The following is a 14478-nucleotide window of genomic DNA, read 5'->3' on the forward strand; positions in this document are numbered from 1 at the left end:
GAGGGATATGACCTCAATTCGGTGATTTATGTAATCATGACTTAGTCCGCTATACTTTCACCGGTGTGTCACTGCTGCTATTTGGGTCTCTCCATTTTTCTTTTGAGCTCTCACCTCCGTCTTGGTCGCTAATTCCAATTAGCTTTATTGCCATTATCATAATTAAGTACAGTGTTGCCATAAATTTCAGTATATTTACAATGTAAATCTGATAGTTTAACTGTGGATGAAAAAGTACTGAGACCTTAAGCAAAATTGCAGCCCTGCAGAAAATACTCTTCGTATGGGTTAATTATTCATCGTGCTTTGCCTGTCTGTGTTGATGACTTACTGTGTAAGCAGACTTTAAAGTTGCGTAATTAGGCGAGTTTTGACTCTTTTACGAAGCGTTGGGTAGTATATATTCTATAATACTGAATTAATGTTTTATCGTGTAAATGTACTGAATGTAACAGCTAAAAGGCAAAAGAAGTGGAAATATAAAGAAGCATAAAATGTTAATACTCGAGCAAAGCAGTTGTTCGCATGTATGCGCAAAGACAAAATAAGATTTGCGCGTTCCTACCCGCTATCCATCTCCTTTCGCTCAGATCTAAAAGCCAGCACAGCACTGACTGCAGCTGCAAACCTGAACTCTGGAGCACAAAAAGCTCTTCAACATCTTAAAAATGTAAATACACTCTGAGTACTACGGACGGCAAACCTGCTCTGTGGCGAAATGCCGGGCTGCGGCTCTGCCTGCAAATACACGAAAAAGCCCGACGTGATATTCATGCTCCAGTCCACGGCACCATGCTTGCCCTCAGTGACCTCGGGGAGAGAGGCAGAGTGGGAGTGATGGAAGGACTCTAAGGGAAATACAAAAAGAGAAAAAAATGGAGCAAAAGAGCGACTTTTGAAGAAATGGAGTGAAGATCAGTGACCAGAGTGTGGTCATACACAATAACAGAAAAAAAGGATATTGTATTGTTCATGTGAGGTTTTGTGAAATGCAATGAGTGTAAAACTCATCATGCACATCGCTGCATCTGTATGTGTGCAACTGTGATTTTTCTTTTTCTTTTTTTTTGCCTGCTCTGCTCATCTCTCTTTCCCTCTGTCATCATGGGTCAGGCATCCATTTTAGCTGGGCTTCTTAAGCGAGGGCTCCTACATTTTGTGAGCAGAAAAAAACACTCCTACATTTCGAGCGGGAGAGAGAGGATGCACGCTCTTCAGTCTCGGAGCAAGGTGGTGCACGCTCCTGCATTTTTTTCTTTTTCCCAGGGCAGACAACAAGTAGCTCGCTATCAGAAGACCCCAAATGCAGAAGATCAGCTCGACGTTCCCGTGAAAAGCGATCGCCTTCGAACATCGCAGCTGCAAGGCGATCGGCAACATCTCACTCGCAGGCGGCGACTTAAAAAAAGAAGTTGCCTGCGAACAATATTCCACTAAAATGTTTCTACTTATTAATTCATCTAAGCCGATAATGCTGTTTTAATATTGATCAGTTCGGCGTGCGGCTAAATTTAAACAATTTTTAAAAAAAAAAAGTGCAGCACAGACTGGGTTGAGAACGCTAGAGCCGGGGAATCACCGGAAGGGTAAATCTCACTTTCTGACGACTTTCCAAAATGTGGAACGTGAGCTTGTGCGACGAGAAGCGTGATTCTGAAACCTGCTGATGTTGTGCCCTGTTTTAACAGCCCTCGGGCTTCTCCTCAAGACTTCTAGCCTCAAATGATCTCCTCCTTTTTTTTTCCAGCCATCATCCGAACCCCTGCGCACCACCCCTACACCCTCCACCCCCCACCCATTTCAAGCTCATTAAGTTAGGATGCTTTATCAGAGGGCACACTCACCCCTCCAAGGCCCTGCACACATGCATGTGCGCATACACACGCACACAGTATTCAAGCTGGCTTGATAAAACCTATTGTTCATACATGCACACACACACACACACACACGTGTATATATATATAGAACCCCCCGTTCATCCATTTTTCTCTCCCCTAACCCATCTCTAAGCCACCCCCACCCCCCGACTCTCCTAATCAACTCTTCCCATCCCTTCTCTCTCTCACCCTCCACTCACCCCCACGCCCCTCACCCTAGCTCAAGGGAGACACATTTTAGCAGAGAGGGAGGGATAGAAAGAAAAAGAGATGGGGGGGAAAAGAGGGATGGGGGAAGACAGAGGGAGAGAAAGTGATGCACTCCTCCTCTCTGCTCTGCTGCCACAGCAGCTTGGCTACAGAAGCCTTTGATGTTCTGCAAATTTCAAATTTCATTATAGAGAACCCCCTTCTCCTCCCCTCCCCTCCTCTCCCTCACCCACCCCCTCCCCCCTCCCTCTCTGCTCTCGCGCTTAAACAAGCTTTTCTGCCTCACTCTCCCAAGCCTCCATGCACCCCCCCCTCTCTCAATGCTGAAGTTAAGAAACTGAAAGCCCTGCAGAAGAGACTCTTCGTATGGGTTAATTATTCATTGGGCTGTGCCTGTATGTGCCAAATGTATGTCTGTGTGCGTCTGTATGTACACGCGAGTGTGGGTGAGTCATGTGCTGGCAGTGGGGTGGAATAGGGATTTTGTGATGCCTTATCTCTGGTTGTCTTAGATCGCCTCCACCCACTCTCTCTTGTCACTCTCCTTGAACATGCATTCACTTCTCCTGATGCTCTCCCAGACAGCATTGGGCTTTCAGGATAAAATAGACACTCACATACAACCTCACAAGCGCATACACACACACAGCAAGCTCTTCCTCCGTAGAGATGCTGTTTTCAAGCCAGACGTTCTTGAGACTCAGCATCAATGTGGCGAGGCAACCATTTCAGGGCAGGAAGCTGCCATTTTGGTTCAGAGTGTGTCAGCTGCTTTGGGAAGATACATATCCCAGTGGTCCCAGTGGCCCTCAGATGGAACTGGGGTGCCACTGAAGTGGCTGACAGATTGGTGGAGTCAGCAGCGTTCCAGAGAGTCGGGGAGATTGAGTGAATACCGTTTCTATTCTAGAAGTTTGCAAATGTGAGTGTGTGTGTTTTGAAGGGTCTTCTATGGACTGGATTATTTATTCTCAGCCCTTCTCAGGCAGGTGATGATATAATGCTCACTATAACAGCCTTTTCTGTGCTGTGATACAAACTCAGTTTGTTTGTTTAACATTCATCTACTTGTAAATAATTACATTTAATTTTTCTGGCTATTTTAATTATTAAAAAAAAAAGAAAAACATCTCATCTTGTCTGAAAAAATCTCAAATTCATAATAGAAAATCATTTAATAATATTACAATAACATATCATATCATGCAATGACATATTTAAGGGTGATATTGATATTCTTTGAATGAGTACAATGTACAAAACCTCTCTAGTCTAGAGCTGCCTGGAAAAGATGACCCTAATCTGCTGACCTGCTGGGGATCATACATCGATCAGGCATAACATTTTGACCACTGACAGGTGGTCATGGGGCCTGTTACTGTGTGGGATACATTAGGGAGCAAGTGAACATTTTGCCCTCAACGTTGTTTTAGAAGCAGGAAAAATAAGGATTTGAGTTGGACCAGAGCCAAATGGGACCAAACTGTGATGGCTAGACCAATGGATCAATAGAAGCTATGGAAGAAGGTAGCCTGGTCTGGGGTATCACATAGATGATGGGGTAAGTGCGCGTCACTCATCTGGGAAACACCAGGATGCACTAGGGGAAGAAGGCAAGCCGGTGAAGGCAGTGTGATGCTTTGGGCAATGTTCTTCTAGGAAACTTTGACACGTACCACCTATCTAAGCATTGTTGTACACCATGTACACCCTTAATGGAGAGGATAATGCACCCTGCCACAAAGAAAAATAGGTTCAGGAATGGTTTGAGGAGAACAACAACAAGTTTGAGGCGTTGACTTGACTTCCAAATTCCCCAGATCTCAACTGATCAAGCATTTGTGGGATGTGCTGGACAAACAAACCCAACATCTCGCATCTTACAGGACTTAAAAGGATCTGCAAGATAAAATAGCACACCTTCTACCTTCATGTAGTCCACGCTTCGACAGGTCAGGGCTGTTTAGGCAACAGCACAATATTAGGCACGTGATCATAATGTTATGCCTTTTCGGTGTACAAAATAATGTTTAAAATGACTGAAAGTTCTACAGGAGATTCAGGGTGGCTGAATTATTTCAAAGTGGAGGGGCAATAAATAGATGATATAATTTCCCTGCTCATAGTTGGTAACAAATGAATGAATGAATAATGTAATGACATGTGAAAAGTTTCAAATATACAGACATAATATGTCCTCTTAAGTAGCAAGTTACCATTTAAAACTAATGTTTTGTGTTGAGTAATGATAAGGAAACGCAACAGCTGGACAATAACGCAAAGATTTAGCATGGCTGCTATCCTCGCTAATAAAAAGGAGATATTTAACAATGAACTTAAGGAGAAAAAAACGCCAAAGCAACCTTTTATATCTGCCTGATTTCGTTCATCTAAAGTCTTAGTCGTATGTGACCGAAGTTATTATGACTGTGTACCATCAATGTTTGAAATGATCACATCAAAGACGGGGACCAGATCTGAGACTACTCAGTCAGTTGTCATCTTCAAAGCAACTTTGGTGTGTCAAGAAGGCGATAAAACAGGGACAAAACGGCAATAAGAGGCAGTCGGCGTGCTGTTGATTTTTCCTTTGAATTGGGTCAAGTTGGCACTTACATGCAATGTGTTTGCAATAAAACAGAGAATAACTGTGATAAATCACAAATCTGTGGATGTTTGTTGCCGTCCATATCAGATGTTTAGTATAGAAAAGAGTCCCTGTATGAAGTAGCGTGAATGGGTGATTGAGCCATGTTGTGTAAAGCGCTGTGAGCACTTACAGTAGACAAGCGCTATATAAGATCCACGTGTTAATGAGGATATTGTTACTGTACCAAATGCGTGCATTGGTCTGGGTTTTCTTCTTTCAGGTTCTCCCTTTAGTGGTTGCCTCCGTCTCACACTATCCCTTTCCTTCTCTCTGGCAGCTTCCGTATTTAACATGCCCAATATATCCACTATCCCTCCTCTGCACATGTCCAAACAATCTCAGCCTTGCTTCTCTAACTTTCTCTCCAAACTGGTCAACCTCAGCTAAGCTCTGATGGACTCATTTTTAATCTTGTCTGGTCAGTCCCAAAAAAATCTCTGGTGTCTTCAGCTCCTCCTCTAGTCTTTTTCTCAGTTCCACCATCTCCAAACAATACATCCTTTCCTTTCACTCATGCTGCTGTCCTTCTGTGACAAGTTACCCTGACACTCATCTCCTCCCACTTCACGCTGCCTACATCCTCTTCTTCACCTCTCTTGTGCCCTTTCCTTTGCTCTGGATGGTTGATCCCAGGTATTGAAACTAATATACCTTCACTACCTGCAGCTTCACTGTCATACCTGTCTCCCTCTCATTCACACGCATGTATTGTGCCTTGTTTCTACAGACTTTCACTCCTCTTGTCTCCAGAGCATGCCTCCACCTCTCTTTCACCTGCTTCTTACTCTCATGTACAGATCATCCTTCTCTCTCACTGAGTCCGAACACAACTTCCATATCTCTGCTTTCTTTGTTTTAGCCAACAATAGATCAGTTTCCACCAGCACCTTGTTGGCAAACAGCACCGGAGGAGGTCATTTTTAACTCGGGGCCCCAACCGATCTGGTATGGAAATCTCATTCTTGATGTTTTTGTTTGATTTTATAAAGATTTTACACCATCATGATGCTACCTTTGACATATATTTGAGTTTGGGCTAGACGGGGAGCATTGATAAATGGGATAAAGGCAACAGAACCCTGGAAAAAAGCCATGGAGAGATGATTGAATTATGTCCTGACGTCTGTGTAGAAATGTCTGAAACACTGGAACCGGCTCTGCTCACTGTAAAAAGGAAAGCAAGATGTATCCTTGTATGTGCCTTGCATACAAGGATACTCCTCCTCCCCTCCCTCCATCGCTCCATTAAGTTCAGTTCAGTTCTGCTCTGCTTCAATAAAATCCCAGTATTACTGTGGAGCAGGAATATGTGGCTCGTCTCTAAACACTCAGAGCGGGGACTGAATAAAGAGCGACAGGACAGAGCCAAAGTTTTAGCACTGCGCTCACAGCTTTGAGCCATCCAGTCATGCCAATTACACACTCATTCTGATAACATCTCCCCCGTCTTTCCAAATAAATAAACACTCCTAGAGGCAATTATCACACACACATATCAGCCACAAAATAAGACATGCTTTTGGTGTAAAAAGCATAATTTACAGTTAATTGCCTGCCACAAACCTTAGTCACTCAGGTTTGTGTGTTTCATTATTTGAAGGAGCAGATGCCAATCTGTCTGCCTTTATAAATTTAATAGCAATTAGTTGCAGGCCTTTCTCCAATCTGTTCGAGACTGACTCTTGCCAGTTAAGGTTGAAATGAGACAGGCTGTCTCCCACCAGGTGAACTGTGCAGTCCTTGCTACTGCAAGCATCCAGAGGTTGAGGGTGCCGCACGCTCAAATTCCAGGTGAAAATGGGTCATTGAAACTACTTGCTATTGGTCCCAGGTAACAAGAAAATTCAATGTAAGCACTTCGCAACTTCTGATTATTCTGGGTCTCCTAAAAGTTTTCACTTTCACTTGCATTTGAGGCCCTACAGTGAACCGGGTGAACTCCAAAGAGCTGCCAAACAGATCACAGGTAAGATTGTTTGGTCGAATACCGTTTCTAAGTTCTAAGATGAACTTTTAAACTCAAAACATACACATGTAATTTCCTCTTGTCTCTTACCATGCAGATGGTAATGCATGTGTGCCATCTGTGCATTTCTCTCCCTGTTTCTTTGTTGACTGTTACAGGCTTCATCCATTTGCCCCATGCTCTTTAGCTTTTTAAAAAATACTTCAAGGGTGTATCTTGGTGGCATGTGTGCTTGTGTGCGTGTGGGTGTGATGAGGTCGTGGTCAGTTGACAGCCAAAGGGCAGGGTCATCTTCAGTTGATAACCTGTCAGCGATGACTCTCTGATCTAACTGGCTCTCTCGTACTTTTCATGTTCTTCCTCCCCCACCTTTATGGTCCCAGCTGCCACTCCTCTCTAACCTCTGACCCAAGCCCAAGGCCAAGGTTGGGAGGTTGTTGCCACGGCAACAAAACAGGCCCGCAGCGCCTGGCTGCTGACCCCGGGAGCCCCAAGTAACCCTAACGATCATAATTTGCTCCCCTCTGCCCCCTGCCAGCTCATCCATGAATACCATTTGGAGGAGCGAAGAGGGTGATGCCGGGAACAACGGACGGATCGGCAGGCTGATGGGCAGAACAATAGAACGAACAAAAGAAGCACGCGTGCGCCACTGAAAGGGAGAGCTTTAGAAATCAGTTAAGATGGCCTTTTGACCCCCTTCCTCTCTTTCGGTTTAAGAAAGACGGTTTAGATGCATATCACCTAAAAAGATGGTTTTGCTTGACTAAACTGCACAAGAGGTTGCTACTCCAGACACTGATTTTTAATTGCCATTCAAATAATAAAGAAAGCTCCAAACTACCACTTAGACTGCTGCAACACTCAAAAAGGTTCCTATATACTGATAAAACCTATATATGATGACTCAGTCATATTTATATACATGCATTACGTTAGTCTTTTAACTGGAAAGGTGTGTGAGACTTTCTTCACATTTTTCAAGAGTCGCTCCGTGGCTCCTGCTTTACTTGGCTTATAGTTTGGTTATATGCAATCCCATACTTGAGTAAATATAATAATAAAACCTCCTGATGTGTGTGAGGGGGTATCATACCTGCTGGAAGGCCACTTTACTCTTCAGCGCAATCTCCTGCTGAGTGGGGTTGGATGTGTAAATGGCTGAACGATACTGAGTACCTTGGTCATTGTGCTGCTTCATACCTGCATAAAACACACATACACACACACACACAAAGGAAAATAAGACACCCCACAAAAATGCATGAAGCACCACAATCAGAGCAGACACAATGTGATTTGCATGCAAAAGGCTTTCATAATTATGTCATCATCCTGCGTCTTGAATTCATGAGGCCGAATGAATTCAAAGTTCACAGCAGATTCAGGCTTTCATTAGGAAGGCCTGAGTCGTGTAGGTGTATGGGCAAATGAAGGTGGACACATTTTCCTCTTCTTTGTCATCTATGTGACAGTGTCAAACATTTTCATCAGCTTTACGTCAGAGTGTTTGGGAGGATATCCAGGTATACTGTAACTTGATTAGGGGGCCAAACAGCTGCCATCCTTTCTATGCTTTTCAAATGCTAAACTCCTGAGCAGCTCAGACATCCGTGGACACATCTCCCACTCTGCATTTGTTTCCTTTCTTTACTGAAGTGTGTCATTCTTGTCTTCTTCTATCTTTCTAAATCCTTGTCTTTTTCAGTCATTGGCGTTTTGTTATGGGCTTGAATCACTGATACATGTGTTCTTGTTTAGAGGCCTGTCAGATATGCCTTTCAGCCTGATTTTGATGGTGGATTAGTTCATGTGGACAACACGTTTACTCCTCCTTCCAGCCACTCTCATTTTACTGCACTTTTGGCTACTGGTCAGCGATTGGCAAGCAAAACAAATGGTTAATTCTTACATTTTAAAGCTTGTCATGTTTCTGTCACCATATTCAGAACATTTTGCTGTGTCTTTGTCATGTAGAGGTAATATGCTTTTGTGTCTCCTTCCCTTTCTCTTTTTCTTGTTTTAACACAGATTTTTCTTGGGCACCATATCCTACATGGCCAGAATGCAGCAGCATGGGATCAAACTGGCGTGAACATTTTGGCAAACATCTGCCTCTTCAGACATCTGGCAAGAAGCAACTCTTGAAAAAAGTCACACAACATTTTGAAACAACAGTTTTGCTCATTTGTGTTGTATTTTGAAACTGTGCTGGGCCCTGTACCAAAGCAAGGCAATCGGACTCAGTAAGTCAACCCAGGACTTCCAAATCTAGCTACGAGTGTGTTGACATGAAAGGCATTGCAAATGTGGGCAGGTCTACTGACAGAAGAGCAACTGATCTTACAAAGAAAGATAATGCAATGATATTAGAAAAATATTTAGAGAATAAACACATATAAAACAGACTGCCACAGACAATGTGTGCTAGTATGAGAGTGTGTGTGTGAGAGGAAAAGTGCTGAACAGTAGTTTAGTATTAAAAGCCCTGTATGAATGTGTGAGCACTTTAAGCACTTTTGTCAGTAAGACTGGAAAACACCTCCCACATTAATAAAGTCTAGCCTATTTGAAGCTGGGAAGAAAAGCCGGAAAAAATACAGACTGTGTGAGGTACGAGAATTATTGATATCACAGTTTTATAATGGAAGACGTGGGAGAAAACTTGATTTCAATATTCTGTTAAATTCCTTTAACATTTTTAATTTAAGTATGACAGTTTTAGGATTTTTTTTCACATTCAAAAATTTAGTGTAAGATCCACAAGTACAAATAGCTGTCCTGTTTTAAATTTGTATATTAATGCTTATAGAACAAAACAACTGTTGTAAAATAGTTTACAGCCAACAGGGAAGAAGCATAAAGGAATAAAAGTGCATTAAGAATCTATATTTATCACTAAGGCTCAGGAGGGAAAAGCAAAGACTTTGGACGCTCTTAAAAAATTCAGCTCCTCCTTCTATCTCTGGATCCATGAATGCAATGGTAAAGCTATTTTCCATAGATCTGCTTGATCTTTATGTGGTGATTTCATAGCTGCAGATCTCTAATGTTGAACATTACCTGTTCCAGAGGAGGTTAGGTCTGCAGCACAAGTTACCATGGTGATATACTCTCGCAAAAAGTAAACCACCTTCAAAATCTGATTTACCCCTAAAATCACAAGTTGTAAAAGCAACCAACAAAGGTGAGAATGGTCTTGCTTTTGAAGTTACGTTACAGACATCAACAATAACAAAATTCCCATATTGTACATTTGTGTTGTTTGTTCAAACCAAAACAATGAGCTGAAAGATGGTAAAGAGATGATAAGGGCTAGTTCGTCACTAAGAATGAAACTGCTCTCATTACAAGTGTTCCTCAAACCAATTGTTAACGTAAAAATAATGGTTACAGCCTTGTGAGTTTGAATAATGGTGGCTTCAGTTGTCTTTAGGTGTTTTTTTTTGGGGGGGGGGGGATTGGTTTGCTGAGCTGGTCAGTGCAGCACTTCTTTTTAAAAGTGCATCAGACTTTCAATTTCCCCTCTCCTAAAGATTTCCTATCTCTCCGATAGGTTTAACTTTTCAGCCTAATGATGGCCTTCTTCACTTGCATCAATAGCTCTTTGGACCTGGAGCTGACAGCTCCAGTAAACAGATAGAAAATGTAAATTCCACATTTTAAAGCAACTCCAGATCTATTATCCGCTTAATTTATCATGGAAAAACAAAGGTACAGGTCTCACCTGGTCACAGAGCTTCTTGTAAGTCAACTGTCCAATTTCTTTTTCAGCCTATTATGTGGAACTATGTATGAAAATGGCAAAACGACAAAAAAAAACGTGTCATACTTCAAATATTTACGTCACTAAATGTAAGGTTTGTTGTACGTGTAAGGTAAAACAACACACTGTAAGCGATGTCTGTTGTTACATCTCAGACGTGGGTGTTCAATCTATACTGTGGCAGAATAACAATTTCCACTCACTGTACGGACAAGATATCTCCCTGACACAGTGATCTGCATATCGTGTTCTCTTTAGATTAAATGCTACCTTACATCATAGAGTGTCACAACCTATCTGTGACACAGTCTGTTCAGGCATAATGGCTATAAGTATTCATCTGGTCTTCATTCAAATCAGAGCAGACAAGCAGGCATTGACTGCTCTCCGACACACGTTGAATAAACTCACTGTTACTAATGTTGCTGCCTTGAGGAATTTGCTTCACTGAATATTTCTGGAACAATATCAAATGCTCGTACACTTAAAACATGATCTAAAAACAAAGAGAAGGCATACATATCGTAAATGCAATACAAATAAATACATTTGAAATCGGCAATCCTAAGTAAAAGTGACATACAGGTAAATTTTACGACAGTGCATACTTGGAGTAACTTGGATAGTGAGTGAAATAAAATGAACACATAACTGCTCTGACCTTCAGTAAAAACCAACTAATAGTAATTAAGTTTCAAAATGTCACCCTGTTGCTTGGAATCAGTGTGTGTATGTTCTCTATGATCCACCAGCTTGGAACTCAAATACAAATATTCTGCAATTTTGTAATATTTTCTAATTTTACCTTTTTATATCTTTAATTTAGCATTTACTGCATCTATACCCTCAAACTCCATCTTCCGTAAACCTGCATTGTGCACCCCCCACCCTCCAGCACTGCTGTTCAGTGCAAATGGTTGCCCCTCTATCAAAGGCTACCAAATCAATCTTCCATTGGCTTCTCACTCAGAGTCTTTCCTCTGATTGGTTAACTCGAAGGGGTTTTGCAGCTTGGCGCTTCCCTCTGACCTATCCTGCTGACCTGTGGTCCTGAGCATGCTGACCGCACACAGAGCACCGCTTGCATATGCACGTGCATGGTGTCGTATGCAGCAACACATATATTAATTATGCCAGGGAACACCATCAAATATCTCGAAATTTACTCCGCTTTAATTTGATTAAAGCTTTTTTTTCCCCTTATACAGCTGAACATAATTAATTTTCCACCTTACAGAAACAGTGGAAGCTTAATATCTCACATAAAAAAGTAAAGATGAAAAAGGCTTCTCATCACAAAGAAGTGGTAGACGATATGGAATATCAGAGAAAAGCCAAGAGACAAACACCCTGGAGTGGTAATTGCAGCTTCCAACACAATTAAGTTCTGAGATCCATCCACCATCAGAAGGAGTCACTCCCTAATCAAAATATTAACACCATCCAAAATATGAGCCTAGCCTTTGATTATACTAACTCCAAATCCATCCCCATAAGCATTCAGCCCTCAAAGAACTATGATGGCAAAAAAAAAAACAGGAGGGGGGAAACACCCCAAAAACTCTTGATTCTCCCCTCCCGCCTCCATCGTCTCTCTCAGTCTCTCCATTTTTAACAGCCCCCTTCGTTATTTTCTCCATCCATCAAAGGCAGCAGTAATTATTAATGAGAGCCTCCCTGTTCACTCTGCATTATGCATGAGAGCCTTGCCTCTGAAAGCAGAGGGTAATGGGGGTGGACAGAAGAGGAGGGGCTACAGGTGACACATGTACACACACACAAACACACTCATCCACATATATATATATATAGATATATATCTACAGGGCAGCACGTTGGCACGGTGGATAGCACTGTTGCCGCACAGCAAGAAGGTCCTGAGTTCAATTCCACCATCAGGCACCATCAGGCAGGGGTCTTTCTGTGTCGACTTTGCATGTTCTCCCTGTGTTTGTGTGGGTCCTCCCACACTCCAAAAACCTGCAGTTAATCTAAATTGCCCATAGGTGTCAATGTGAGTGCGAATGGTTGTCTGTGTCTCTATGTGTTAGGGTGTACCCTGCCTCTTGCCCTATGAGAGCTGGGATAGAATCCAGCACCTCCCTCGACCCTGGAAAGGATAAACGGAAGTGAATGGATAGATATGAACACTGCCTCTCTGGGTTACTGATGTATGCCTGCAACCCCCCCCCTCCCTGACCAAATGAGAACCTTTAAAATGTATCTTTTAACACAAATGGAAGCCACAATGAGAAAAAGTGGGAGGGTGGAAGTCTCACAGGGAGTAGCTACTCTCTTCAAGAGACGCTTGCACACAAACCAGCGTATGCAGAAGCAAACTCTTCTGGGTCTTGTTGCGTTTAAACCTGCTGAGATTTCTTGCAACTCTATACAATTTCTTCCAATGTTTGTCCTTGCACACACACACACACACACACACACAAAAAGGCTCCACTCAGCTTGTCCCTTCTGGCTGTTGGGGATAAAAGCACGCCGTTTCTCCCACTCCCAACTTCACTTTCCCTCCTTCCTTCAGCACTCTGGGCTTTTTCACTTTCTTGCTCTAGCTCTTGCCTCATTGCCCACTTACTAATTTGTTTCCAGATTTCTTTCCTTGCTTTCTTTGCCATATGCACGTATATGTTCTTTGTGCTGAAAGGATGCAGAGAGATTTGGGGGGGGGGGGTGTTCTGGCACCAGCGAGTAGCCAGACTTGTGAATTAAAAAAAAAATTATTTGCAGGCCAAGAAAAGAGATGAAATAGTAAGAAAGTAATCAGATTAAAATGAAGGCTGGTGTTGTGACAAACTGGTAGGGAGGGAGGAGACGAACAAGTGATGGAGGTAGAAATTACAAGCCAGGGAAGAGCGAGTGGCACATTTTAAACATGCTCCACTTTCCCGCCATCCTACAGAAGTGGGGGCTTATTTTTTTTATCCGTGATCCTTCATCTGGTAGCACTCCACCGCTTCACGTACCGTTCCCACCTCCCCTTCGGTCTTCATCGGCTGCTCTACCATCCCTGTATTTCAAACGCGCAGTTGACACTTAAATAGATGTAAAACAAGAAAATGAGGCACAAAAAAATCATTAGAAGAAAGAACAACAAACATTTCAGCAGTCAAGCTTCTGTAGGTGTCTGCAATTAAGAAACGCTTCTGCATAATTGGTGACTTTCTGCATGCTTCTGAACACGGCGGGAAAAACATGTGAAGTGAATTCAGAACTACTGCACTTGGCAGCACATACCAATTACACTGCAGCACAGTGAAAACTAATGAACTAATGTAGTTTCTTTTTTATTTTTCAACTCTTGATTCCTTACTCTCTACCTCCGTTTAGTGCGATGCATACACAACTCTGGTTACGAAGGAGGTTTAACACAGCCCTGTGCCCATGCTGAAAGATCATCGGGAATTATTCGGTGTTCGCGGAGTCCTCATTTCTACTATTCTGTCAGAAAAGTACACACACGCACGCACGGAAACACAAAAAGATGTATAATGCCTGATAACTGCAGTCTTCCCTGTGCATTTGTGTGTGTGTGATAGTACTCAGGGTTGTGCCGTGCCCCGCGGTCCTGTTACGACTGTGCGTGCCAGCAGAGCTCTCTCCTCCTCTCCACTCTCAGATGCTATTTTTGCCCTGTTCTTATGTAAGACGCTCCTGATGCGCTGGAGACAGAGGCAGAGTACGGAGATGGGATGAGGAGAGCATCCCCAGCGGACACACATTCTCTCCTGCACGTGCAAACGCATTCGCACACATACGGACAGATGTACTGTATGCATATATAACATAACCATTCAAAGGAAAACAATAAGCCATTGCAAAGCTTGCTGTGAGGTAGTGACACAACACTGAAAGGAGGTAGTTTTAAATCAGAGCTGTGACTCTCAGGGATGTTACCGCGACTACATCTGTTTATGTGACAATGCATGAGGTAGATCGCTGCAGTTACCTCTTTTGAAAAGCTGCCTCATCTTACTGTTTTTAATTTCTCTAT

The 14478-nt window shown here is 42.7% G+C and overlaps 1 protein-coding gene across 4 annotated transcripts in view; it reads right to left on the reverse strand.

The window, feature by feature from the left end:
• The window catches only part of si:ch1073-358c10.1 (peptide methionine sulfoxide reductase MsrA 1), a 46786-nt gene that overhangs the window by 14452 nt on the left and 17856 nt on the right, over positions 1 to 14478 (reverse strand). For 3 of the 4 annotated variants that reach the window (XM_005925659.2, XM_014334635.2, XM_005925660.3), the window contains exon 5: positions 7803 to 7909. In XM_005925659.2, the coding sequence (XP_005925721.2) occupies positions 7803 to 7909 (107 nt within the window). Of the gene's footprint in view, positions 1 to 703; positions 849 to 7802; positions 7910 to 14478 lie in introns of all 4 variants that reach the window. The other variant, XR_315994.2, reaches the window with a different exon arrangement.

Source organism: Haplochromis burtoni, unplaced genomic scaffold (assembly GCF_018398535.1).
Source record: "Haplochromis burtoni strain Fernald_Lab_line unplaced genomic scaffold, NCSU_Asbu1 Contig_86, whole genome shotgun sequence".
Taxonomy (NCBI): Eukaryota; Metazoa; Chordata; class Actinopteri; order Cichliformes; family Cichlidae; genus Haplochromis; species Haplochromis burtoni.